The sequence below is a fragment of the Callospermophilus lateralis genome, chromosome 5 (assembly GCF_048772815.1).
Source record: "Callospermophilus lateralis isolate mCalLat2 chromosome 5, mCalLat2.hap1, whole genome shotgun sequence".
Classification (NCBI taxonomy): Eukaryota; Metazoa; Chordata; class Mammalia; order Rodentia; family Sciuridae; genus Callospermophilus; species Callospermophilus lateralis.
The window spans coordinates 100,391,297-100,417,571 of record NC_135309.1 but is presented as its reverse complement, the minus strand read 5'-3'; the positions used below and the strand labels follow the sequence as shown (position 1 = coordinate 100,417,571).

At 35.7% G+C, this 26,275-nt stretch overlaps 1 protein-coding gene across 2 annotated transcripts in view; it reads left to right on the top strand.

The window, feature by feature from the left end:
- Window positions 1-6,433, top strand: part of Vcan (versican) — a 104,959-nt gene extending 98,526 nt beyond the window's left edge. For both annotated transcript variants that reach the window (XM_076857057.2, XM_076857056.2), the window contains 2 exons: window positions 4,011-4,193; window positions 4,337-6,433. In XM_076857057.2, coding sequence (XP_076713172.2) covers window positions 4,011-4,193; window positions 4,337-4,464 — 311 coding nt within the window. In that variant the 3' untranslated portion in view covers window positions 4,465-6,433. The remainder of the gene's footprint in view (window positions 1-4,010; window positions 4,194-4,336) is intronic.
- The last annotated feature ends 19,842 nt before the right edge of the window (window positions 6,434-26,275 follow it).

Here is a 26,275-nt window from a genome sequence, read left to right as displayed (position 1 = left end):
AAAAAAAAATTATCAAGAAAGCTAATTTGTAAACATGTGTTTATTACTGACTGATATGTTTGAATTTCTAAAGCATGCTATAGAGTCCTCTTCCCTAAGCACATTGAAATTTCATAAAAATTTTAAATACCATTTTTTGTGATAGTATTAAAATATGATTATCTGGTCCAGAGGCTAAGATTTTTACCTACCTCTGGTAAGAGTAAATGGTTCAAATGTAAAATGTAAAACCCATTTGATTCATCTTCGAATATAAAAATAATAAAATTGAAAATACACATTGTATAAATATTTTAGGCAAGACTTAAAAACACCAATATTAGACTCTAGTAGAAGAGAAGGAAGACACTTGGCTTTAACAGTGGCTGTTCTGCTGCTCAGTCTCAATATCCTGGCTCCATAAGAAGCTTTTCTGACCTGCCTCGAACTCCAGCACTTCTGTGGAGGAACTTGTACAAACAGCAAATCAAGTATCTGCTGTTTTATTTTTTCCTGTGTAAGAAGTTTCTGCTAAACAATTTGTCTCTATCCATATGTCATGTTTGCCTTCTTAGGTCTTCCAGTAGTCCCTGGAGTCATGCTTTCTATTTATGGCCTAAACATCCTTGTATTTCCTATAGCAGGGCTTCTCAACAGCAGTTCATCTGAATTTGAGCCAGATCCTTCTTAATGGTGGGAGGCTGTGCGGTACGTTGGAAAATGTTTAACATCATTCCTGCCCTCCATATTCTGAATGCCAGAGGCACCCTCTACACTTCACATCCTCTCTGTATAGTGACAGCCAAAAATGTCTCATGGCCAAGTGTTTCTGGGAAGGGGGAGAGTGTTGAGGGAGAGGGCAAAAATGGCTGGAAAACTCCTGCCCTCCAGCCAAAAAAGGCACACACACAAAATGATGTTTTTACTCTTTACATTTTCCAATGGGAAATGAGTTTGATAAAGTGATGGCTCTACTTTATTGAAGAAAGAAACACTTATTATTTTATCGCCCCACTGTCTGATTTTTATTTACATACAATTGTGTTTTTTTCTAATCAATGCCCAGAGGAGTTTTATAAATGTTTATAGACTTTTGTAAAACAGTCTTTTCTCCTTTCAGGTACTTTAAATGCCTTTAAGTCTAAGTCAACCCAAGTAGTTATAATTTTAATTAATTCTTAAATATGTGTAAAGAGGGTTATAATACGTAAGAAAGACATTTTTTCAAAGAAGAATGTTTCATGCACACCATGCAAACATCTTTGAAGTACCTTTGGTGTCCTTCTAATTCCATTCATTTACTCTCCAATTCCCCCTCCAGAGACAGTGAATCAATTCCTTGGCAAATGCTTGTATCCCTAAATGACAAATTATTTAGTTTTGTCAATGTTTGAACTTTATATAAGCAAAATCCTACTGTGTATTTTCTCTACCTTGCCTTTCTCATTGTGCAGCATTGTGTTTGTGAAGCTTATCTATGTTGATGCATGTAACTGATATTTCCTTTGTTTGTGCTGCTGTGGACCATTTCATTATGTCCGTGTATTTTATTCTTTAGTTCTCCCGTCAGTGGACATTTGGGTTATAGTTGGTGTTTATGGTAACATCATAGCAATGTTTCTATGAACATCTGTAAACTTGTTCTTGGTAGACTTTTGTAAAGTTTCTATCAGGTATATTTCCAGAAGTGAAGTTGCTGACTCATGGAATACATGTTGTCATCAAATTTACTAGAAAATGCCAAATTATTTACCAAAGGAGTTGTGCCAATTCACACTCCCAGCAGCTCTGTGTAAGAGGTCCTGTCACTCCATATCTTCGCCAACATTTGGTATTATTGGACTTGGAAATTTTTGCCAATATGGTGGGTATAAAATAATACCTCTGTGATTTAATTTAACATTTCTTCAACACTTCTCCCTGGATATCTTTTCAAATACTTGTAGGTTATATATTGCTCTTATTTGGTAAAGTTTCTGTTTGTGTCTTTTGCTTATTTTTGCTGATCTTCTACATATTGATCTGTAGTTATTTTTATAGTCTTATTACTAATACCTGACAATTATATATGCTACAAACTTCTCCCAGTTTGTAACTTGTCTTTGACCTTATTTTATGGCTTCTTTTCTTTTTTTTTTTTTGGAAGTAGAGATTGAACCCAGGGATGCTATACCACTGAACTACACCTCCAGTCTTTTTATTTTTTATTTTGATACAGGGTCTCATTAAGTGGCTTAGGGACTTGCTAAATTGCTGAGGTTGGCCTTGAACTTGTGATCCTCCTGCCTCAGCCTCCAGAATTGCTGGGATTATGGGGATATGGCCACTGTAACTGTCCCTTAGGGCATTTTTTGATGGACAGAATTCTTAATTTTGTCAAATACTCCTTTATGGTTTAAAGCTTTTTGTGTCTAAAAGAATCTATACCTACCCTAAAGTCATAAAGATATTCCAATATTATTTTTAAAATATTTTATAGTTTTGTCTTTTATATTTATATACTTAAACCATCTGGAATTGATTTTTTCATATATTCTCTGAGGTAAGGGACTAAATATATTTTTCCACATGAATACCAACTGTCCAAGTTTTAAAACTACCCTTTCCCCTTCTCTATACTGTTGTTTCTACAAAATATCAAGACATCTGTGTTGGATCTATTTCTAGTCTGTATTCCTGTCCTTGCCAATATCATACTTGCTGAATTATTTTAGCTTTTTTAATAGTGTTCACATAGTAATAGTTTTAGAAGAAATCATTCAATTCTTTTCTTCCAATAATAAAAACAACTTCTAATTCACCAGTATAGCACAGAATCAATAATGACTGATATAATTGATCATTTTAATCTTGGACCACTTGGATCTCATTCTCTCTGATGCTTGCTATATGAGCTTATATGAGCTTTTCACATTACAACAGAAGCAGTACACAGGTATCCAGATTGGAATCAAGCAAAACTAAATTAGAGAAACTAAACATTTACTTCAAACCCAAATTTGTCATTGCAAATTTAGACAGCCTTCTGAATATGCAAATAAGTCTAATAATTATAAACTTTAATATAAGTTAATAAGGTTCTTGGTAGCCACACTCTCACTGAAGATTTGCTTATTCCTGAGACAAGTGAAATATTCTTATGGATCTGTGGTGTCAGAATTCCTCAACTATGGATAGGAAATGCCAGTTAAGGAGAATTATATTTTAAGTTATTACATTTCTATTAAAGAAATAATACAGCAAAACAATACATTTGTAGCAATTTTAATAGTATCATTTAAATAAATATGCTAATATGGAATAGATATATAGGTTAATACAAATTTGATTGGATCATTTTTCCATTTCTTGAATTTTGAAATAGGAATTATTATTTCTACTTTTAAAATTATTTCTATTTATGGCTAAGTTTTTTTGATGATTAGAATTTTTCATTTTAATTTAAAATGGTAAATAAGTATTTCTAGCTTTGCCCTTATTGACTCTTCTCGAGAGTTTAAAATTATATTTGTAATTATAAAACTGAGGCATGATTACTACTCGTAATTTCAACCTGTTTCAAAACAGAATAGAAAAGAGCAAACAAACATAGTGGAGTGTATTCCCCATTTTAAAACTATAATGTTATTATACATTGTACATTTTCTCAGGAAGTGATAATAAGTAGCTAATTGTTATGAAGTTATTATTGTCCCAAGCAAGGGTGGCTAATAAATAAAAATTGTGGGATGGTGATGGGGACAGGTGCTTTGTAATTGGGAATTTTTCAGAAATGTGGCCATGCCAAATGAATGTATGATTACTTAGTTCTGTGTTTCTTTAATAAAACGTGATTCAAGTTAATTTAATCTGAGATGCAAACTAGGCCCAGAGACTCAAATTAATTTTTGTCTTGAACAATTTTTAATTTTGACTCTAGATGATTGCCTTTTATGAAGAGAAAGAGGAAAAGAAAGAGAGAGTGAGTGTGAGATCCACACTCATTGAAATACTTAGATTATTTGGAAATAACCAAATTTACTTTTCCTTAGTTGCTTGCGGCCAGCCCCCTGTTGTAGAAAATGCCAAGACTTTTGGAAAGATGAAACCTCGTTATGAAATCAACTCCTTGATTAGATATCACTGCAAAGATGGTTTCATTCAACGCCACCTTCCAACCATCCGATGCCTAGGAAATGGAAAATGGGCTATGCCTAAAATTACCTGCATGAACCGTAAGTGGTCCTTTAGAAAGAATGGACAACCATGCCATAACCACTTCTAGACCCTCATTTTTCGGCTGTGGTATGGATAGTTTAGGGTATGGAGCAAGTAATATTGTTGTGTTTTCTTTCTTTCTTTCTTTTCTTCCATGTAGCATCTGCATACCAAAGGACTTATTCTAAGAAATATTTTAAAAATTCCTCATCAGCAAAGGACAATTCAGTAAATACATCAAAACATGATCATCGTTGGAGCCGGAGGTGGCAGGAGTCCAGGCGCTGATCCCTAAAATGGCGAATATGTGTTTTCATCATTTCAGCCAAAGTCCTAACTTCCTGTGCCTTTCCTATCACCTCGAGAAGTATTATCAGTTGGTTTGGATTTTTGGACCACATTCCAGTCTTTTGGGTTTGCTGTGATCCCAAAACATTCTAAGTGAAAGTATTGGCATTTAAAAAGAAAGCAAACACAATGAAAGTAAATGAGGGCAGAAAGTGAGCGTTTCCAGCCTATTCTATTTCTTTAGTTTTCTATTTGTCTCGGTGCAGACCATTTCATCACATCCACCAGCCTACTGTACTATTTAAAACACTCAATTTTAGCACCAGTGGCCATGTAAATAAGATGATTTAATGTTGATTTTAATCCTGTATATAAAATTAAAAAAGTCACACTGAGTTCTGGCATATTTAATGATGATTATGGAGACTTTACAGGTCTTTAATCATTGTTTGGCTGCTTATATGTAGTTTGTTTAGGCTGGAAATGGTTTCACTTGCTCTTTGACTGACAGCAAGACTGAGGATAGCTTTTCCTGGGCAACTAGCAAACAAAACCTTGGACTGCACTGCACCCATCTCAGTCAGAGGTGCGGTTTGTCTCCGAGTGATGCTAAAACCTGGCTAACGGAATCCTGATGGAACTAAGGACTCCACTGTGGACCTCTTCTTTGCTGCATTCCTTTTTCTTCACTCACAAGAAAGGCCTGAACAGAGGACTTTTCTATGACCAGGAGCATTTTTTTTTAGGGGTCAAAGTGCTAATTATTAACTCAACCAGGTCTACTTTTTAATGGCTTTCATAACACTAACTCTGGTAAGGTTACAGATTCAAGGCATTTCACATGGATAGAGACTGAGGGCTCTGGAGGGTGGGGGATTGTTAAAACCACACACATGCAGAAAAAAAAAAGAAATTTTGTGTATATAACCATTTTAATCTTTTATAAAGTTTTGAATGTTCATGTATGAATGCTGCAGCTGTGAAGCATACATAAATAAATGAAGTAAGCCATACTGATTTAATTTATTCGATGTTATTTTCCCCAAGACCTGAAAATTGGTGTAGTATGCTTGTTACTTTTCAGTGTTAGCCTTTATACTTTGCTCACACAGTTTGGAACATATAATAGAGGTACTTTGTCCCTGATTAAATAATGTGATGGATAGAATGCATCGAGTGTTTACTATGAAAAGAGTGGAAAAGTGTATGGCTTTCAGCAAGTGGTGTTTGCCCATGTCCTGAGTGTATTTGTAGAGATAGTGTGGGCATTTCTTCCCATCAGGTGGAGTGTATATGTGGAAATTTCTCCTATCTCTTCCCACTCCATTTTCTCCTTCCTATTTGAATAAAGTGACTGCTGAAGATGACTTTGAATCCTTATCCACTTAATTTAATGTGTGAAGAAAAACTGTAATGGGAAGAAGGTGTTTAGAACTCTTTCCCTAATTTCAGTTACAGCAACATTAAGAAGGGTAGACAACAAATAAAATGCAAATAGGAATGACACACGTCTGAGGAGATAGACATGTGTAACCTGATTTGAATATTACACAATGTATACAGGAATTGAATGATCACATGATACCCCATAAGTATGTAACCCTTTAATGTTTTTATGTATCAGTATAAAAAATTTAATTTAAATTTTTAAAAAAGGGAAAGAAAACTTAGAAAAACAGCAGATGGGAATTAACCCAACATTGATTGTTTTTTATCAAAACTCTTTGGCTTAGAAAGAATGACTATAGCTCACAGTCATACAAGGTGTCTTTAAGCAAGTTTCCTTGGTTCCTGCATTAAATGTAACCCACCCTTAGATGTTCTAGAGCACAGAAAAACATGGTGTTGACCTATTAGGTTTTTGTTTTTTCTTTTTTTCATTACAATGCACATAATACTTTCTTGTATTTATATTATAACGTGTATAGTGTAAAATGTGAATGACTTTTTTTGTGAATGAAAATCTAAAATCTTTGTAACTTTTTATATCTGCTTTTGTTTCACCAAAGAAACCTAAAATTCTTCTTTTACTATACTGTGACTTGTCTGGTTATTTATAACTTTAAATCCCGATGTGCACCAACATTTTTATATTATGGTTCCATCATAGAGAAGCAGCTTCTGACTTGGATGAAATGATTTATGTCTGTAAAATGATGATTATATGTGTACTTGCAAAAATTCGGTAATTCTGGTAATGTTTTTATATACATACTATGCATTAATCTCAAACACTGAAGAAATATGCAATAGGAAAAGTAAAGCTCACATTAGAGACTGCTTCCTATGAACCAGGCCAGGTGTTTTGCATACATTATCTCACAAAAGGTAGATAAAAGGCATGCTGTTACTGTTTGATGAGGGATCTAGCAGAGTGATATCAAATTATGTGTCTAAAAGTACATAGTGTGTAGTGGAAGCAGATATTCTCTACAGCCTGCATGCCATTCCCAAGAAAAATGTAAAACATTATGTTCCTTATTTTTATACATTTAGGAGTTCAATTTACTAGATAAATGATCATGTCTAAATCATTATCAGATGTCAAAGACATCAAGTTCTAATCTATTCAGTTATCCATCTAGTCCTTCATTTTTTATTTGTTCACTATTTCCTAAGTCTTTAGTGTGTGCCAGGCACTGTGCTATGCCCAGAGGATTCATCAGTGAATGAGCTAGACATGTCTCTACCCACATAAAGTTTTTTATACTGGATGACATTCTATGGGAAGTATATGACAGCCCATTTTTTTATACAGCATCTATATTAACAATTTGAAAGAATTCATTATATATCATGATGTTGTATAGGAGCTATTGGAAAGCACAAATGGGGGTTGAAAATTATTTTGAGGTTTCTTTTTTGGAATAGCAAAACTACTCAGAGAGTCAAACTTGAATAGACATAGAAGAGATTCTCTTCATTTTTGAGCTTGTCCTTTCTGTGCATATCCTATTATTTCTTTTACACAGAAGTTGAATAGAAATGACCCACGGAAGTATGCAGTCATTTGCATCATGCAAATATGCCTTTATTAGATTTAGAATCCTCTTACTTTTTGATGTATCTAGGTACAAATAGTGGAATCTGTGGGATGTTCGGAACACTGGGACAGAGTGAAAAGTTTAAGGAGACTTTTATTACTCAAAGTCAGCAAGAGGTGGTCTTTTGTAAAGAAGTGGACATTTTTAAAGACTGTCACATCAGGAAGAAGTATGTGCCTCTGTCAAGGGGGGCTATTAAGAGAGGTGGGCTTTCCATTTGGAAATGGAAAAGAGTTAAGAGAGATTTTATAGGAAGAAGTATCATTTTAGTGTGTTAGTAAGTAGATCATTGCTGATCAGAAGTGAATTTTCAATATATTGTAGGGAGCAGGAATTAGATTAGCCATGAGCCAATTGCCTAGAAATCACTTATCATCTACAACAAAGTTATCAAGTTTGGAAGTGGATTGAAAAAATGCAAATAGGTTGTAAAAATGGTTCAGAGTTGATTTTGTGCATGACCTATGAAGGACTATTCCTCAAGACAAGAATCTGAGACAAAATATGTCCTAGGTAACAAATGTTATCAAGAAATTGAAGATTCAAGGATATCCATTTTTATGTGCTTCTTTTTATTCTGCCTAATATTAGAGGTGCAGAGAAACAGTTTTTGAAGAGCAATGTCCACAATGATGTTTTAGCTCTCATATTGGTGCATCTTTTTGTTTTCTGCTTTGCAACTCATATTTGCTAAACAAATCAGAATAATTTACCCGAATGATGCTTTCTAAAACAAGTCTAAACAGAAAGTTTATAAAGGTCTTTGAATGAGTCATTCAAGACTGTATAATCTTTTCCTACCATTACTCATTTCTATGTGTTTGGATCCCAGCTGGACAAGAAAGAGCAAATGCCAAAGTAGAACAATAAAGGTTTTTGTTAAGGTGTTTACAGAATAAGCAAAGTCTGAGTTTTAATTGAAATTTAATTCAGAATTTAGTCTGAGTCCATCAAATGATCCCTGCCAAACCTTATAAAAGTTCACCTCCTTAGGCAGTTACTTTTAAATTATTTTTGATAGTGTTTATATCAAAATAAAAATTTAAAACTATGTATGTACCCCCTCAAATTTTAAATTATCAACAAAATTTGAATTTCATCAAGAAGTTAAATGATTGTAAAAAAAATATGTCATTTTTGGCATGTTTCAAATGTTACCATTCTAAAATATACACATACATCATTCTTTTAAAGGTATTCAATGGAATTTAGATATCACAGTGATTTCTTTCTTTTTCTGTTTTTGGTAGGGAGAGGTACTGGAGATTGAAGTCAGGGCACTAGACCACTGAGCCACATCCCCAGTCCTATTTTGTATTTTATTTAGAGACAGGGTCTCACTGAGTTGCTTAGTGCCTTGCTGTTGCTGAGGCTGGCTTTGAACTGGTGATCCTCCTGCCAGGTTCTTGAACTGCAGGGATTATAGGCGTGTACCATCATGCTGGGTGAGATATCACAGTAATTTAATATGTACATACCACTATTCTTTTAAGAAAAACTTGAAGATTTTTAGGTAGTCAGAAATTTTACATATGTTTTTTAAATCTTCTTTGGACTCAGTGTTTTCATTAGACCCTCCCCATGGAATTTTTCTAAATATTAAACATTTACATGTTTGAAAGTGTTCCAAATATATATGCATCAAAATTTTTACTTAAAATTTGAAAGTTAAGTTTTTCTTATGAACATAAAGCTATAAAAGTTAGCAATTTCTTGGACTGAGCTATCATTATAATTTATTGATATATAATTTATTGATCAAAATAATATAAAACATTACAATTTGAAAGATAATTATATAAATTTTAAAAATGTATTAGGAACACATCTTAGTGAGATATAACTAGAGATGTTTTTCCCAATTCACTTTTCCATGGATAAATATAACTTACAATTAGATTATAGCATGGTTTAGCAGTTTCTATTCCTACTCTGTTTTTATAGACTTAAACACCGGGATTTTTCACATAAATAACTAGATGGAGATGGTAGTTTTATTACACAGTGCTACCCAATTTTTTATGCTCTTAAAAGACTTATTGGCAAAAGTTGTATGGTGGGCTCAACGTGGGGGCACATGGCTGTAATCCCAGCAGCTTGGTAGGCTGAGGCAGAAGGATTGCAGGTTCAAAGCCAGCCTTAGCAACTCAGTGTGATCCTAAGTGATGCAGTGAGACCCTGTCTCTAAATAAAATGCAAAAAATAGGGCTGGGGATGTGGTTCAGTGGTTGAGTGGCCCAGAATTTAATCCCTGGTATCCTTTTCCAAAAAAAAAAAAAAAAGTTGTATGGTGTTCTATCCAAAGTTATTTTCCATTGCCTTTCAACTATGGCACAATGAAGTTATGATTTTTTTCAGAAACATTTGACTTGAAAAAAATTTCTTGCAGTTATAAAAAATCATTCATTGGCTTTGTTCAGAGATTTACATTCCAAGGTAACACAACATAAGACTTGAAATTGATGAGTGGTGTGTTTCATAAGGTGGTTGGTTTTAAGTTATTATATATTTATTTAAAGAAATAGCAAAAGGACAGTTATCTGGTCTCTGGTTTTCAAAGTTTGTTTCCTGAAACAACAACATAGTATCTAGGAATTTGTAAGAAGAGCAAATCTTCAGACCCTACCCCACTGAACTGGAGATTTTGGGAAAGGTGACAGCAATCTGGGCTTTTGCAAAGCATTCCAGATGATTCTGACACATTCTAGAATTTGTTAGAATTAATGTAAAGAGAGATACAAAAGTGGAACTGCAGCCTCCACTACAAACATCATTTTTGGCAGGTGAGTGTTAGGAAAGATGCCGTATGGATGGTAAAGCTTTGGAAATTGCTTTCTTTGGTATGCCTGTGAATTCCTTTGAGTATGTTGGCAGTCTTGGTTTGGAGACCAGTACATTGCACAGTTTTATCAGGCTTTTAGTGAACCTAGGGTCTGCATTTGTGAGCATGTGTTGTATCTGTCAGGTAGTTGTCACTTTCTAGCTTACGAATGGGTCTCTGGTTTTATAAAGAAGCAGGGAGAAAGGCTTTTGCTATAGGGAAAACTGAATAAAATATTGTGATTAAAATATCCATTTCTTTAAGACCTGTGGCAAAGTTTTAAATGCAGGATTCACAATAAATTTAAAAACTGAGGCCAGGCATGATGGCGTACAACTGTAATCCCAGTGGCTCAGGAGGCTGAGGCAGGAGGATAGCAGTTCAAAGCTGCCTCAGCAAAAGTGAGGCACTAAGCAACTCAGTGAGACCCTGTCTCTAAAATACCAAAACAACAATAAAACTGAACTGTGGATGTGGCTCAGTGGTCGAGTGCCCCTGAGTTCAATCTCCAGTACCCCCCAAAATAAAAATAAAAACTGAGAAATAGAAGCAAAGATGATCTGTTGTAACTTCCCCACAAGAACCACTCAAGAAAGAAACTTCAAATGCAGTGATGAGCTCTAAAAGAGGTCTAGATGGGAGAATCCTGTGGCATGAATTGATCTTTGAATTACTCTGATTCCTAGGTCAGATCATCCTCTTCCATGTTCATTAGTCTGACTGAATTCATGTTACACCTAATAAAGATATTGAGCACTTACCATGGTACAAGCACTGTGCTAGACATGGAAATATAGTTATAAACAGGACTGGCTGAGTTCCTGACTTTATGGAGCTTATAGTCTGATGAGAAAGATTAGTAATAACAATGAAGTGGGAATAAAAGTGATTGCTTCAAATATTAAAGTTAAAGCCTCCATTCTTGGCCAGCTCTTCATTCTATTCTCCATCTGTGCTTGATTCCATTCATAACCGTGGCTTTGTTGAATACGTTATGATTACTTCTGTGTCAGGTTGGTTGAATTTCATATGTTTCAAATTGGACTAATATCCACCCCCCCCATAATCAATTGTCTTATCATTTTCTATTGCTATAACTGAATAACAAAGACTACGAGATCTATGAAGAATGACAGTTTGTTAGTTTATGGTTGTGGAGGCTGAGATGTCCAGGACCATGGCACTGGTATCTGCTCAGCATCTTGTGAGGGCCCTTCTCTGGGTCATGGTGTGGCACAGGGCATTACATGGCAAGACAAAGCCAACTTGTTAGGCTGAATCTTTCTCCCCCTTATAAAGCCACTAACCCTAACATGGGGGCCCACTCTTCATGACCTTATCTAATCTTAATTACCTTCTAAGACCCTATCTTGTACTGTTACAATGGAAATTAAATCTCAAGATGAGTAGACTCAAACTAGTACCATTTATATATATATATATATATATATATATATATATATATATATATATATATATATTTTTTTTTTTTTTTAAATAGGAGCCTAAGAGTTTTTCTACCTTCCAACGAAATGCCTGTATTCAGTCAATCATCAAATAACATTTATTTTGCTTCCAAAAGCTTCTCATTTGTCTTCTTTCTATCCCAACTGTCATCAATGTCTCATCTAACCTTATTGTATCTAGGTGAACCAATTTCCAATTTATTTTTCAATCTACCACAGATTCAAATGGGCAAATCAGATCTTGGTATTCCCCAGCACAGAATTCTCTAGAACATAGTGCCTACACAATTTAAAAACTAATTTCATATTTATAGACCTCCCTTACATGTCCAATCTAATATTTTGAAATGATATGGAAAAAAAATTGTTTCCATTCCATGTACTATGTGCTTAAGATGTATAGAAGGAAGTGATTTAGAGATCTTAAATAGATCAACTATCATTTTTTTTTCTTTTGATTGGATCAGTTTGGTTTCCTGTTTAGTTTCTGATCAAGAGTCAAACTCTCTGGGTCCTAATTGTATGGGAGACAGAAATGGAAGACCAGAAATGCTACTTGAATGTTTACCCTTCCAGATACACTGTCCACCCTTCTTCTGCTCTGTGTTCAAAGAGATGGAGTCTGTAGACTCCTACTGGGTTCAGTCATGGGGAACACTGCAGGAAACCAGGGCAAGATAGGACCATGACATCACTGTGGTGAGTTGGTTCCTTTTAGATCCTGTGGATTGCCAGAGACTGGTGGTATCCCTACAGCAAAATCATTAGTCCCATCCAGGAAGCATTTTCCATATAACCCTTTGTGCTGCTTGGTGCTATTCTGCTCTCCCCTTGATCTTTTAGGGCTGGAGTACTAAGAGCTCTCTGTTGTCACTGACCTAGGAACACTGCTGTAAACTGAGATTTTCTTAATCTGCTCACCTTTGTAAATAGCCCCTTTATTAAACTCCCTTTGATTTCTCCAATCTGATAGCTCATCTATTTCCCATTGGAATTTAAGGATCCTCTGATGTATTTCTTCAGGGAAATTATGGAAGTAACCTAGTTCATATCAATCATAGGATGCTACATGACATTCTGGAAGTCTTTATATTGGTACCTTTGGGTTTCTTCCATAGCATTTCATCATGTGTTTGTATATGGTTTTGTCTTTAGTTCTGTCTTTTTAATCACTAAACATTAACCATTGTGATTGTTGCAACTACCAGTCTTTTTTTTTTTTTTGCCTCTGCTCTCCATAAATATGGCCACACTGTTGACTGGTTGGTCCTATTTTAGTTTCAAAAATAAAACATGATACTTCAGGTCACAATCAAATTCTGTTTTCAATGCTTTTATAATTTGGAGTCAAGAAAAGAGTAGGAAAGTTATGTATGTGGGCAACAAGTTTCTCTGAGACTAAACCCCAGTATGTTTGAAACCTTAAGGCTTATCCATGAACAGAGTAGGGCAAGAAGGGAAAGGAGATTGCCACTTTAAATGTGATAGCAGATTTTTGTTTCTCTGGATAGAAGTATTCCTTTATCTTTCAAAGAAGAATTTCCCCCCTTTCATTTTGAAGAAACCATCTGGAATCTGGGGGCCTTCAGTTACACAAGCTAAGACCAAGATCATCCTTCCCAATGAACTGGCAAACAGAGAAGCTGAGCTGCCCTACATTAAAACACAGATGCTGTTTTCTTAAAAAAATTTTGTATCTTTTAGATTAAATTTTTACTTTACTACATATTCTGTTTATTTTCTCTGGGTCTGGATTCCAGGGAGCTGGAAATTCTTGGCAGGAGGCCTTCTCTGTTAAAGAGGGAAGATGGTTTCAGCAACATGGTGGAAGAGGTGCTGAAACTAAGAGAAACTTCTAGTATAAATCTGTAGCAGGGCCTAGGAAATTTTTAAGTAATCTGATAAACTGCAAAGTTTTAAATATTGCTCAGCGTGTTACAATTCTTTATTTCCTCAGGTGCTCAAGATATTTTTGTTCTGTCATAATTGTTTTTCAAAATTGGAAAAAAAAAGAACTATGGCTTCATTTGGGTATAGCAAAGAGGGAGAAAGATCACCAACAGTGTTATGAAGCCATAAAGTTTGTCCGGAGTAATAATCCTAGTACCAGAAGGCTGGCTGGGGTCAGAAGGACATACAAGGTGGATTTCTGGAACAGGGCAGCGTTTCATAATGGAATATATAAACAAAGGTTTGGGGGAAAGGAGTCTGATAATTTATATTTTTGGTCAAGTAACATGTGGTCTTGGGAATACTATTTTAGCACTAAAAGGAAGTGCCACTTCTTAAAACTGAATGTGGGAACATCTGAATTACTCAGGCTTCCTAATAAGTAGTACCTTTATCATTTACTATGTGACAATCCTTTGACTTTTAACTTTAAGACTCTGCTCCTAAAGTGTGAGGTAAATTGAAGATACTCTTATTATGATCTGATGCAAATCATCTCTTGAACACTTACTTTCCTATTTGTGCTTTTCTGTATTTTTCAACAACTTTACAATGAACAGATATTACTTAGCTAAAAAATTAACAACGATTAACAATAACAACAGTATGTAGTTCAAAAGTGTAATTTAGGAATTTTGAAATAAATGTATAATACAAAGAAAAACTAATCTAGGAAAATAAATTTTAAAAAATTAGCAAAGTAATTCCTGAAGAATGAGAGTAATCTCATTCATGGTTTTGGAGAAAGATCTTGCTGGGATTCTGGAGATTATTAATCTAAGTTGAACCAAAACATGTTATTAAAAGTCAGGCACTTGGATTTACTGATGCTCTGATTACAAAAGGAGAAAAAAAATATTAGGTATAACATTTGCATGTAGAGTTGAGGAAGACAGAAATACTTTAAAACACTCATGCCAAATAGAGAAAATAATTTATGTGGAAAACCAAGAAAAATTAGAAGCTCATTAACAGGAAAAACATCAGCAAGAGGTTTGGAAATATCTGATTATAGAAGGATGAAACAGATGTAGAATTATTTTTAATTAAGTGAGGGCTTAAAACATTAAAAAAAAAACAAACAAACAACAACAAAAAAAAAAACAGTCCTGTTCATCCACAAAGGAGCAAGTTCAGGATAGAGATTAGACCAAAGGATAAGAGATGCTAAAATACCTGGGAATGAATGGGCCACTGTGCTAATGTTGGAAAATATGCATCTAGGTTGAAAACAGCACAAGCAATTAATGTTTATGGAATCATTACCTAAATCATAACTCTGCCTACCAGACACCATGAAAACATTTTCAGATATGCGTTAAATTATGTCATTGCTCTTTCGTTGTTTTTGTTAATTTATTAGCTAAGTAATATCTGCTCATTGTAAACTTGCTGAAAAATATAGAAAAGCACAAATAGGAAAGTAAGTGTTCAAGAGAAGATTTGCATCAGATCATTATTTTTAACCCACATGGCTCTAAAGTGTGGTCAATAACTATGTGTAGAAGGAACTATTTATTGGGTGCAAGTCACTCTCCTAACTGCTTTGCCATCTGTTTCTTTTCACAAGAACGTAAGCCCCATGAGCACAGGGCCTCCTCTGTCTTGTACATCACCATGTCCCTAACACCTGCAATGTGCCCAGCATGTAGCAGGCACTCAATAAATATTTCTTAAATGAATGACTAAATCACCTCTCTTAATATTCACATCAATTTCTTGTCATTCCTATTTACTGATGAGGAAACAGAGGCATAGGGAGATTGTGTCGACTGCCAAAGTTGCTTAGCGCCCAAGCAGTAGAGCTAGAATGTGCACACAGAAAGGCTGACTCTGGAGCTCAGTAACACATTTTGTTATTACTCCTTACATAGAGGGGATCCTGTAGAAAGGGAGGTCAATGGGATGATGTTGATAACAACTGAAACTGGATCAGAAACCCCTTACCTCTTTACAACAGAAACCATCAAATCTCACCATTATGCATATCCACAAGACACTAATTTTACAAAAAAGTGTAAATAAAGAGATCAGTAAAGTAGAGGAAAGTGATCAGGGGAAGAGAAGAAGGGGAGGGTAAGGTTAAGTACTAGGAACTTAATTGAAGCAAATTATATTCCGTGAATTCATATAAATATCAGAATGAATACTAATCTTACTTATAACTATTATGAACCGATAAAAATAAAAATAAGAAAGAATGCATTAAGGGGCTGGGGTGGTGGCTTAATGGTAGGGTGCTCACCTAGCATGTGTGGGGCACTGGTTTTGATCCTTGGCATCACATAAAAACAAACTAATGTATCCACCTAAAACTAAAGATACATAAATAAATAAATATTTTTTTTAAAAAAATGCATTAATTATTGATCAAACAGTTCTATTAATTGGCAGCATCTAAAGCTGAGGACAACAAAGAAAGATGTTAAGCCATTTGTCTCATATACTCTACACCAGAAAAATGGTCATTTGCCACTAAATTAGTGGCACATGGTTTAGCAAATAAGAATTACAGAGGATACTGAGATTTCAAGACTACCATACAAATAAATATTTAGAAAAATATGCATATGATCACGTGTATCTAAGCCTCCAGGTTATCAGGAACATCAGTCATTTCATATTGGATGTCAGTACATTGTGACTTTCACAGTTGCCTATTTTACCAAAGTGAATATTTAGCAGTAGAACAGAACTGGAAGTTGTTTTCCAGCAAGATGTGGACAAATCTCCACATAGCCATTTAACTTGACCCAAGAATTCAAGAAATGAGCGCATGAAATTTGCAAACGCAGTCCACTTTCCAGCATTAATAGTAGTCTCTGGTATGCTTGGACATGTGTTCTAAGAATATTCGCAATAGTACGGTGAATATGTGATTTTTTTGAAGTGAATAGAGATTACATAAATCAATCCAATTTTTGTTTTTAAAGGAAATGTACCGAAAAAGAAATCTACTTAGACTTATGCTATAAATGTAAGAGTGCAAATTCATTTCTTCATACATTCATTTTATTCATTGATTCAACAAACACCTTTTGAGCAAGTATTATATGTACTTCAGAAATTATTCTATTTTATTTCTTGGATTCTTTTTAGACTTTATTACATCATTACTACAATAGGATAAGATGCTTCTATTTTTTAGTAATTGTTCTAGAACTGTGAAAGTTTCAACTGTCCAGAAATGACCTGAAAATATCCAACATCTCTTCTGACACACTGAACATGTATGTTATCTGTCTCAGGATTGAAGATATTTCAAAGTAAACTAAGCTTTGTTGGAAACTACAAATTGTGAGTTCAAGTTGGAATCAGGGTAGGATGAAAGATTTGCATTCAAGCAACAAGTAGCTTGCAATAATTCTGTACCAAATAAGGACATCTTGAAAGTATTGTCCCAAATATTTTTTCCATGTCATATGTTACCTTGTAAGCAGATACACAATGTGCTGGCCAAATATCATTTTAGCTGAACTTTAGTTCTTGCATGTCTACTTTGTTCTGTGTTCTGATGGTCAAAGTAGACAGGAAAGCCCCTTTGTGTGCCCTGAACACCACTGAAAGATCCTGGGTTGACCCCATGGAGGGCAGGACCACAATTGTCAGACCACAGCCAACAGAGCAGAGTCAGGGTGGTTGAAAGCAGATCTGCCTGAAGTCAGAAAATGTAGGAACAGGTCCCAACATATTCATCTCCTACCTAAGAGTCTTCTTTAGACTCAATATCTATAAGACTAGAAGATTTATCAATGGAGTAGATGAAGGGGATTGAGGGGAGGGAGGAAGGACAGGAAAAGAGAAGAGGGGTGAAATGAATTCTATTAAACTTTCTATGAATATATGATTATGCCACAGTGGATTATGCCTTTATGTGTATTTGTAATGCACTAATTAAAAAAACTTAAGTAAACAGATGGAAAGCTAGCAGAAAAGAGAAAAGTGAACATGGAGAGGAAAAATGGCAGGGAAAAAAATACGAGACTGAATTGGAGCAAATAATATTCCATGGTTGTATAATTACATCAAAATGAGCCCCAATGTTATATATCTCTATAATGGATTTAAAAATAATGCTACTCACCAAAAAATATCTGTGCAACAATTTAGTCACATAAGATAGTTAGGGTTTACAGTTTGGGGGTGTTCAATAAACTGTGAAAAGATGATTCTTAGAATTTTTTTTTTTTATGAATTCATTTCTATGGGAGCTTTTGGGTTAGTAAATATCTATAGAAAGAAGTTTTCTTTTTATTTCTAGTGAAGAAGTGTTAAGGACAGAGACCTGTCCCATTCATATCTACTCCTTGAGGAAGAAACTCAAGGAGCTATGAGAGATCAAAACCAAAGCTTACACATTGCTGCAAAGAGGGAAAAGAGTGATCGATAGTTGGAGAGGGGCCATGGAAATTGACTGGGAGGGCTGCAGGAAACTTAAAGGGCGTCCATGGGAATGTCTAGATACCCATGAAGAACCAGAGGGCATTTGGGAAGCTAGAGATGCTGTGAAACCTTCTGTATTGATGGAGGTAAGAGTCAGACTCAGTTATACTATCCATTGTGATCCCCATAAATCGTCCCAGCAGAGAGGGCTGTAGATGAGGTCAAAGGGTTTCAAACATGTTTGTTTCGTACTAGTGGAGAGCCCTTCTTCCTTATAATGAAAGCTTCTTCCAAACATAGGTATATGTGAAACGGATCAAGGTAGAGCTCACTGTGCTGAAATGAGAACAGAGAGCCATTGCGTAGCTCAGCTCATCAGAGTATTTTTTTATTATTGTATTTTTTTACGGCTTTCTTAAAGGCTTCCATTTACAGCCAAGGTTGAGAAACACTATCTTAGAGTAGAGCTTCCAAATGTATTTACCAATCACTTTGGGATCTCGTTAAGTGCATATTTTGACTCAGGAGGTCCAAGATGGGGTCTGTGGTACCTCAGGTTTAACAAGCTCCCAGATGGTGCTGATGCTGCTGGTGGGTAAAGCGTGTTTTAACTCCAGGATCTTGGAGCGTTGGTTTTCACACTTCAGTGGGCAGCAACATTTCCTCAGGTACTTATTATATTTTCCAGGGTGCTCAATTCCCAGAGTTTCTCATTCAGTGAGATCTGAAAATTTGCAATTCTAATACACTCACAGGTGACATTACTGTGGGCATGATCACCTAGGACAATGGTCTCAAACCTGGTCACAACTGGAAAACTCATAAAACATCCTCGTACTGAGCACCTGCACTCCTCCCCACTTCCCTCCCTCACCCCCATTTTTGTTCCTCACAGAATCTGATTTAAGTCCTCTGGGTGATTCTAATGTACAGCAGGTCTGAGAACCATTGATATAAAGCCTCATGGATCATATCAGGACTTCAGATTTTATTCTAAAGATGATATGAATCATCTCTGCTTTTAGAAATAATGCTTGACTGGGTTGAAGGCATTTTAAAGTGGATCACTGATAAAATCCTGACACCTGAGAGGTATGCCTTCACCTGGATGGGTATCTCTGTCATCTCTTTCATTACATACACGGGAGACTTGCAAAGGTTGAGCAGAGAGTTTTTTAATTCCTATACAGAAATATGTTAAAAGGTACCTACACTGGGTAATTTTGAAATCTGCTCATGCTAAGCTGGCTATGTAGTTTTGCTCCCTCTTTGTATTAATTTGGATCTGTCTGTTCCATTGTGAGTTATGTGGCAGAAGCTAATTACTGGGAGCCTGTGATTTGAAGTGACAGGTAATTGAAACTTAGGTTCTCTATGAATATCTGTGTAATGTATAATACATTATTAAACAGTAATTACTTAAAACACAAATGAGACTGATTGAAGTCAGCTCTAGTAGTCAGTGGTTCATATCAAACCTGAAACTATAGATAATTAACAAGGGTCCAAGAAAGCTCATTTCAATGTAGCTTGCAAAAAATTATTTTTTGTCATTTGGCATTAATTATGACATGCTAATATCCCTAATTTTATTTGGTCTATGTATATTCCCCTCATGTATTCAGGATGAAAACTGAAATGGAAGTTTTAAATTTAAAAAAGAAAGAAAATGATCTACCCCACACTTGTATTAATATTTAATCTTCTTTACTGAATTAATACTCTGAGGTTGCTAACACAGCCTCAGTGGAAATGGTGGCTCTTTTGAAATAATATGAAGTTGGATTTTAGAATCAAATGGGATATTATTATTTTATAAAATTTAATCACTCAACTTTTTTTGAAAATGGAAAATAGTCTCAGAACATGTCATCACTATTTATATCTACACATTATATTAAATATATACATATAAATAATCATTACATTATAAAATATAGTACAATATATAAATTTTCTTCTTAGCTTTTGGCTCTGAAATGGTCCATCTGAAGCTTTGAATCTTGCAGTATTATCACTTATGCTGATACATCTTTTAAAAAAACAGAAAAAATGTGCAAATTTCTCAAGTTATGGCTGAAGTAATAGCTATTGGTAAACATTTCTTTGTGATTCACAGAAAAGACTCCCAAATTCTGCAGTGTGTATTGCCCCAGGGCCATTATTCCATATTGCTATACAAATAGCAGCTCTAAATGCCTCTATTATCCATCTACAACTTGGGGTTTGGGGAGCAAAAATCCTATTTCAGCTCCTTGAAATCCTTGTGGGGGCTGTAGAAACCATAACATGCAGCACTTAGTCTTCATCATTAGCTTTCATCTTTCAGGCTAATTTGCTTTGTAATGAAAATCCATAGGCATAATGAGTTAGAATGTAATATGGGTAGAACCTACCACTTGTCCTGACCAAGGTCCTTCTTTGACCATTGAAAAATGTGAATTCTCTTCCTGCCTCAAACTTTAAAAAAAAAAAAAAAAAAAACTAATAATGATGAGGTTTTTCCAAAGATCATTTGGCCAAGGAGGACACATTGGCTGCACATTATGCCAGTTAGCATTTGATCCAGTTGATCATTTATGTGAATTACTCCTACACAAACTTTCTTCATTTGACTTACAGGAAGCACATTCTACTGAATTTTTTTCTACTCCTTGGGCACCTTCCTTCCTTGTTCCTTCACATGTCTTCTATTCACTTTCTCCCTTATTGTCGTCATCCAGTCTTTTGGCTGCAAATGTTATTTATGTGTTGATGACTCAACTGGGACCTCTCTATTCAACTCTAGTCTATTGCCTATAATGCATCTGCACTTAAGTATTAATAGGATCTAAAAATAAACACATCCAAATACAAACTCCTGGATTCCCCTCCTACTTCCTCCGTCCATCCTCTTCCCTATTTTAGCACCTGTACTGTTAACACCCTGGTCTATGCCACCCTTATCTTGTACCTGGATTGAGCATTAACCTTCCTTCTGGACTACTGTCTGGGATCATCCTTGCTTCACATTGGTTTAACCTTGACAGACTTTCTATTGTGAACCTGCTAAAACCCAAGTCAGAGCATGTTATTCTACTACTGAATATCCTCCTGTGGGTGTTCATATCTCCAGAGCAAAAAATCCCTAGTGGTCCCTGTTTTTGTGGGAATAGCCTGACACCCAGCAGCTCTCTAATTCCTTCTGCTGCTGCTGTCCCTCCTGCTCACCTGCAGTGGCCTTAGCAGCCTCCTTGCTGTTCCCAGAGCATGCAAGCCCCATCTCACCCTGGTGCTTTGCACTTGCTTTTCCCTCTGCCTGGTCCACTCATCCTCCAGACATCCACTTGGTTTGTTCTCTTATGTCCTTCAGATATTTACTAAAATGAAAGCTTTTCAGTAAAGCCTCCTTTGAACAGCTTTTTAAAATTCTGAACTCCCTGACACTTCTTGACTTCCTTCTTTGATTTTATTTTTATTTTTTAGCATGTCATAGGCTTATGGATTTTGTTTATTGCCTGCCTGCTCTCATTAGGCTGTAGGCTCCATAAGGGCAGGGGTTTTTATCTGGTTTGCTCACTACTGCATCCACTCCCAGTGACTACAAGAGAACCTGGCCCTTAATAAGCACCTAATAGTATCTGTTGAATGAATGTCCAACTGTCCCCTTACACACAATTTTTCTTAAAGTCTGAGCAATGAGTGACCATTCTTACAGAACTGTATCTTAACATAATCTTTCTCCCCATTTCTCATACCTGTTCATTCTAAAAGCCAAATTCTCTTTCCTATTCCTTCCATTCAATAAATATTTATTATTGATCATTGTGTGCCAGACCTTGTGCTAGATGCTAAGTAATGTAGTAATGAATCATTGTCCTATTATCAAAAAAGACACTGAATGAATAAAAACACAAATACATGTAATATAAATTGATGTAAAATTTTATGAAGGCAAAATAGTTATTGTGAAGGGGAATGAGAATAGGTGGGAGAAAGTATTTATATGATATTAGAAGGCCACCCTAAGGAGGTAACATGTAAGGTGAGTTGAAAAGGCCCAAAAGAAAAGAAAGAAAGAGAGAAAGAAAGAAAGAAAGAAAGAAAGAAAGAAAGAAAGAAAGAAAGAAAGAAAGAAAGAGACTAAACTCTTAAGACTTGGGTGTGGACTGAGGATAGTTCAGAGGTAGAGCATTTGCATAGCATGCTTGAGGCCCTGGCTTAAATCCCAGTATCATGGGGGAGGTAAGCATACTTTAGCATGACATATACATGTTTAAATGAAAACAGACCTATATAAAAGTTATGAGTAAGTAAAGAACATAAAATACTTGAGAAACCAAAAGAAAGTCATTATGATTAAGGTTAGATCTAGATTGGCAGATCCTGTATGTTCTATAGCAACAGCTAATGGTTAAGAGATTGGTGCTCTAGAGCCAGAATCTCTGGGTCAAATATGGGTTTCATATTGTAACATACTGAAATATTTAAAAAGTTATTTAAGTACTCTTTACCATAATTTTCTCATTTCTAGAATGGGAATGATCATAGATGCCTATCTCTTATGGTTGTTGCATTATCAAGTGAGTCATTGCATATTAAATACATATAATGGTATCCGTAATATAGTGCTTTAGACCTTTGGGCTGCTTATAAGAAAATACCATAAGACTGGGTAGCTTACCAATAATAGAAACTTACTGATCCCGGCTCCGGAGGCTGGGAAGTCCCAGATCAGAAGCCTACTGATTTGGTATTTGGTTCATAGAAGGCACCTTCTTTATGTCCGCATGTGGTAGCAAGGCCAAGCTAGCTCTCTTTCATAAGGGCATTAATCCTGTTCCTAAGCATTCCACACTAAACCTAGTCACCTTCCAGTGACCTCGTCTCTTTTGAGAAGATTTCCATATGTGAATTTTGAGGGGACACAAATATTAAGACCAAATCAGTAGTATATATTTTAATCTAAATTTGAGTACATATTCTGAATCCAATCACTTCTCCCCATATCTAGAGCTGCCACACTGGTCCACACCACCATCATTAAAAAAAAATGGATTTATTTATATCTGTTATTTTTAGATATACATGACAGTAGAGTATATTTTGACATATTATACATACATGTAGTATAACTTATTCTAATTAGGATCCTATTCTTGTGGTTGCACATGATGTGGAGTTACCCTGGTCATGTATTCATATATGAACGTAGGAAAGTTATTTCTAATTAATTCTACTGTCTTTTATACTCCCATCCCTTCCCTTCATCCTCCTTTTCTGATTCAATGAACCTCTATTCTTCCCTCCCCCGTTTCTGGTGTGTCACTTTCCACATATAAGAGAGAACATTTTGCCTCTGTTTTGGGGGAATTGGCTTATTTCACATAGCACAATTGTGTCCAGCTCCATCCATTTCTAGCAAAGTCATAAAGTCATATTTATTATGACTGAGTAATATTTCATTGTGTATAAATACTATATTTTCTTTATCCATTCATTTGTTGAAGGGTACTTAGGTTGATTCCATAGCATAGCTAATGTGAATTGAGCTGCTATAAAAATTGAGGCGGCTGTGTCACTGTAGAATGCTGATTTAGAACTGATTTTAAGTCCCTTGAGTATATTCCAAGGAGTGGGATAACTGGTTCAAATGGTAGTTCCACTCTTAGTTTTCTGAGGAATCTCCATATTACTTTCCAGAGTGATTGCACCAATTTGCAATCCAACCAGCAATGTACAAATGTACCTTTTTTTTTATTACATCCTCACATTTTTGCCAACAGTTATTTTTACTTGTATTCTTGAAATTTGCCATTCTGACTGAAATGAGATAGAATCTCAGTGTAGTGTCTTTCTTTCTTTTTTTTATTTTTGTTTTTAGAATTTAACCTTTATTCTTTATTTTATTTATTTGTTTTTATGTGGTGCTGAGGATTGTACCCAGTGTCTCACCTGTGCTAGGCAAGTGCTCTACCACTGAGCTACAACCCCAGCCATCAGTACAGTTTCAATTTGCATTTCTCTAATTGTTAGAGATGTTGAACATTTTTTCATGTATTTGTTAACCCTTCATATTTCTTCTTCAGTGAAGTGCTTGTTCATTTCCTTTGTCCATTTATTGATTGGGTTATTTGGGATTTTGGTGCTATGTTTTTTTGAGTTTTTTTTATATATCCTAGAGACTAATACTCTATCTGATGTGCAGGTGGGAAAGATTTTCTCCCATTTTGCAGGTTCTCTCTTCAGATTCTTAATTGTTTCCTTTCCTGTGATGAAGCTTTTTAATTTGATGCCATCCCACTTATTGATTTTTTATTTTATTCTTGTACTTTAGAAGTCTTATTAAGGAAGTAACAGTAAATGTTGGTGAGGATTTTGGGGAAAAGGTATACAAATACATTGGTGGGACTGCAAATTAGTACAACTTCTCTGGAAAGCAGTATGAATATTTTTCCAAAAACTAGAATTGGAACCACCAGATAACCCTGTTACCCCATTCCTTGGTATATATCCAAAAGATTTAAAATCAGCATACTACCGTGACACAGCCACACTGCTTATAGTAGCACAACACACAATAGCCATACTATAGAGCCAATCTAGGTGCCCTTCAACAGATGAATGGATAAAGAAAATGTGGTGTATATACACAATGGAGCATTACTCAGCCATAAAGAATGGCATTTGCAATAAATGGATGTAACTGGAGGCTTCATTGTAAGTTAAATAAGCCAGTTCCCAAAAACCAAAGGTTGAAAGTTTTCTCTGATAAGAAGCAGCTAATTCAAAATGGGGTGGGGGGTGAGTTAAAAAAAAAGACTAGAAGAAAGATCTGTGGAGTAGACAAAGAGGAATGAAGGGAAGGAAGGAAGAACGGGATAGGGAAAGACAATGGAATGGATCTGACATAACTTTCCCATGAACATATATGATTATTCCACAGTGAATCTTACCATCATGTATATCCACAGGACATTAATGAATCTGAATCTTAATGTTAGGTATAACTAAAAAGAACCAATACTGAAAGTAGGAGTTCATCCAAGTTGGGGGAAGTGCTGTCTAAACTCTGTGTATGGGTGAAGAAGCAAGCTCTGGAGAACCAGGGTCTGTCATGAGCCATCCATGGGCTGCCTATGTGAGTTACCTGCATTGGAGCTATATGAAGGGACAGGTCTGGCATTGCATGCTGATTAGGCTGTGAGACAAATGTGCCTCTCCTCTCGCTCTGCCAGTGTTCCCACACAGCACCAGAGATGGGGGTGACTTGCCAAGATGTCACTTAATCTGCTGATCACAAGACATCACAAAGCAAGACTCCACCTTTGAAACATTATCCCCTGCTTTATTTGATAAAGAACATTCCATCGAATCTCCGTCGTGGGTCCCCCCTATAAAAATAAAGAGATTTCAGGTGCACACTCTCTTTCCCAGCTGACCCTTTAGGTCGCAGAGCCAGCCGTCCAACCCTCTCAATCTAAGAAACTCAAATCCGTGTGTTGGATGATTTATTTGCGGTTTTCTTATATTAATGTGGCAGCCAGCTCTTTTGACCCCAGCACATCTTGTCAGAGTCGGCAGCTGGCTATCCCAGGTGTATACTCAGTAACTGTGTGGTCTTGGGTAACTTCCTTAAACTCTGAACAAACAGGAATCATCTTGATCAGTGAAAGCAAGGTATTTTGAGTTTGTTACCAGGGCTGAGAACTGAGGCAGAGTGGAGGAAGTCAATGGTAGGTGAAATGAAAGAGTTTTGGAGTCACTCCCTGATTTTGAATACTTGCCTAGCACTTACTAATTGTATAGCATTAGGAAAATTACTAGAGAGCTCTGTGCTTAAGTTTACCCATTTATCTAACAGAGACAATAGCCATTCTTACCTCATTATCTTATTAAATAAGATTTTAATTTTGCAGTAGTTAGCTTGCCTGTCATGGGGGTCCAATTCATGGGTGGGCTGCTGGTGCTCAGAAGAGCCTGATACACTACTGTCACTGTCTTAAGCTTCTATTCTTCACCAAGGTGCCTGAGGTTTTCCTTTTACACTGAGTTCTGAAAATTTTGTATCTAGTCCTGCCTTGCAAATCCATAACAACCCGTAAACACTCATGATAATGATAAAGAAGAAGAACCAGTAGAAAATATTTGCTTGGAGGTTGTGAATT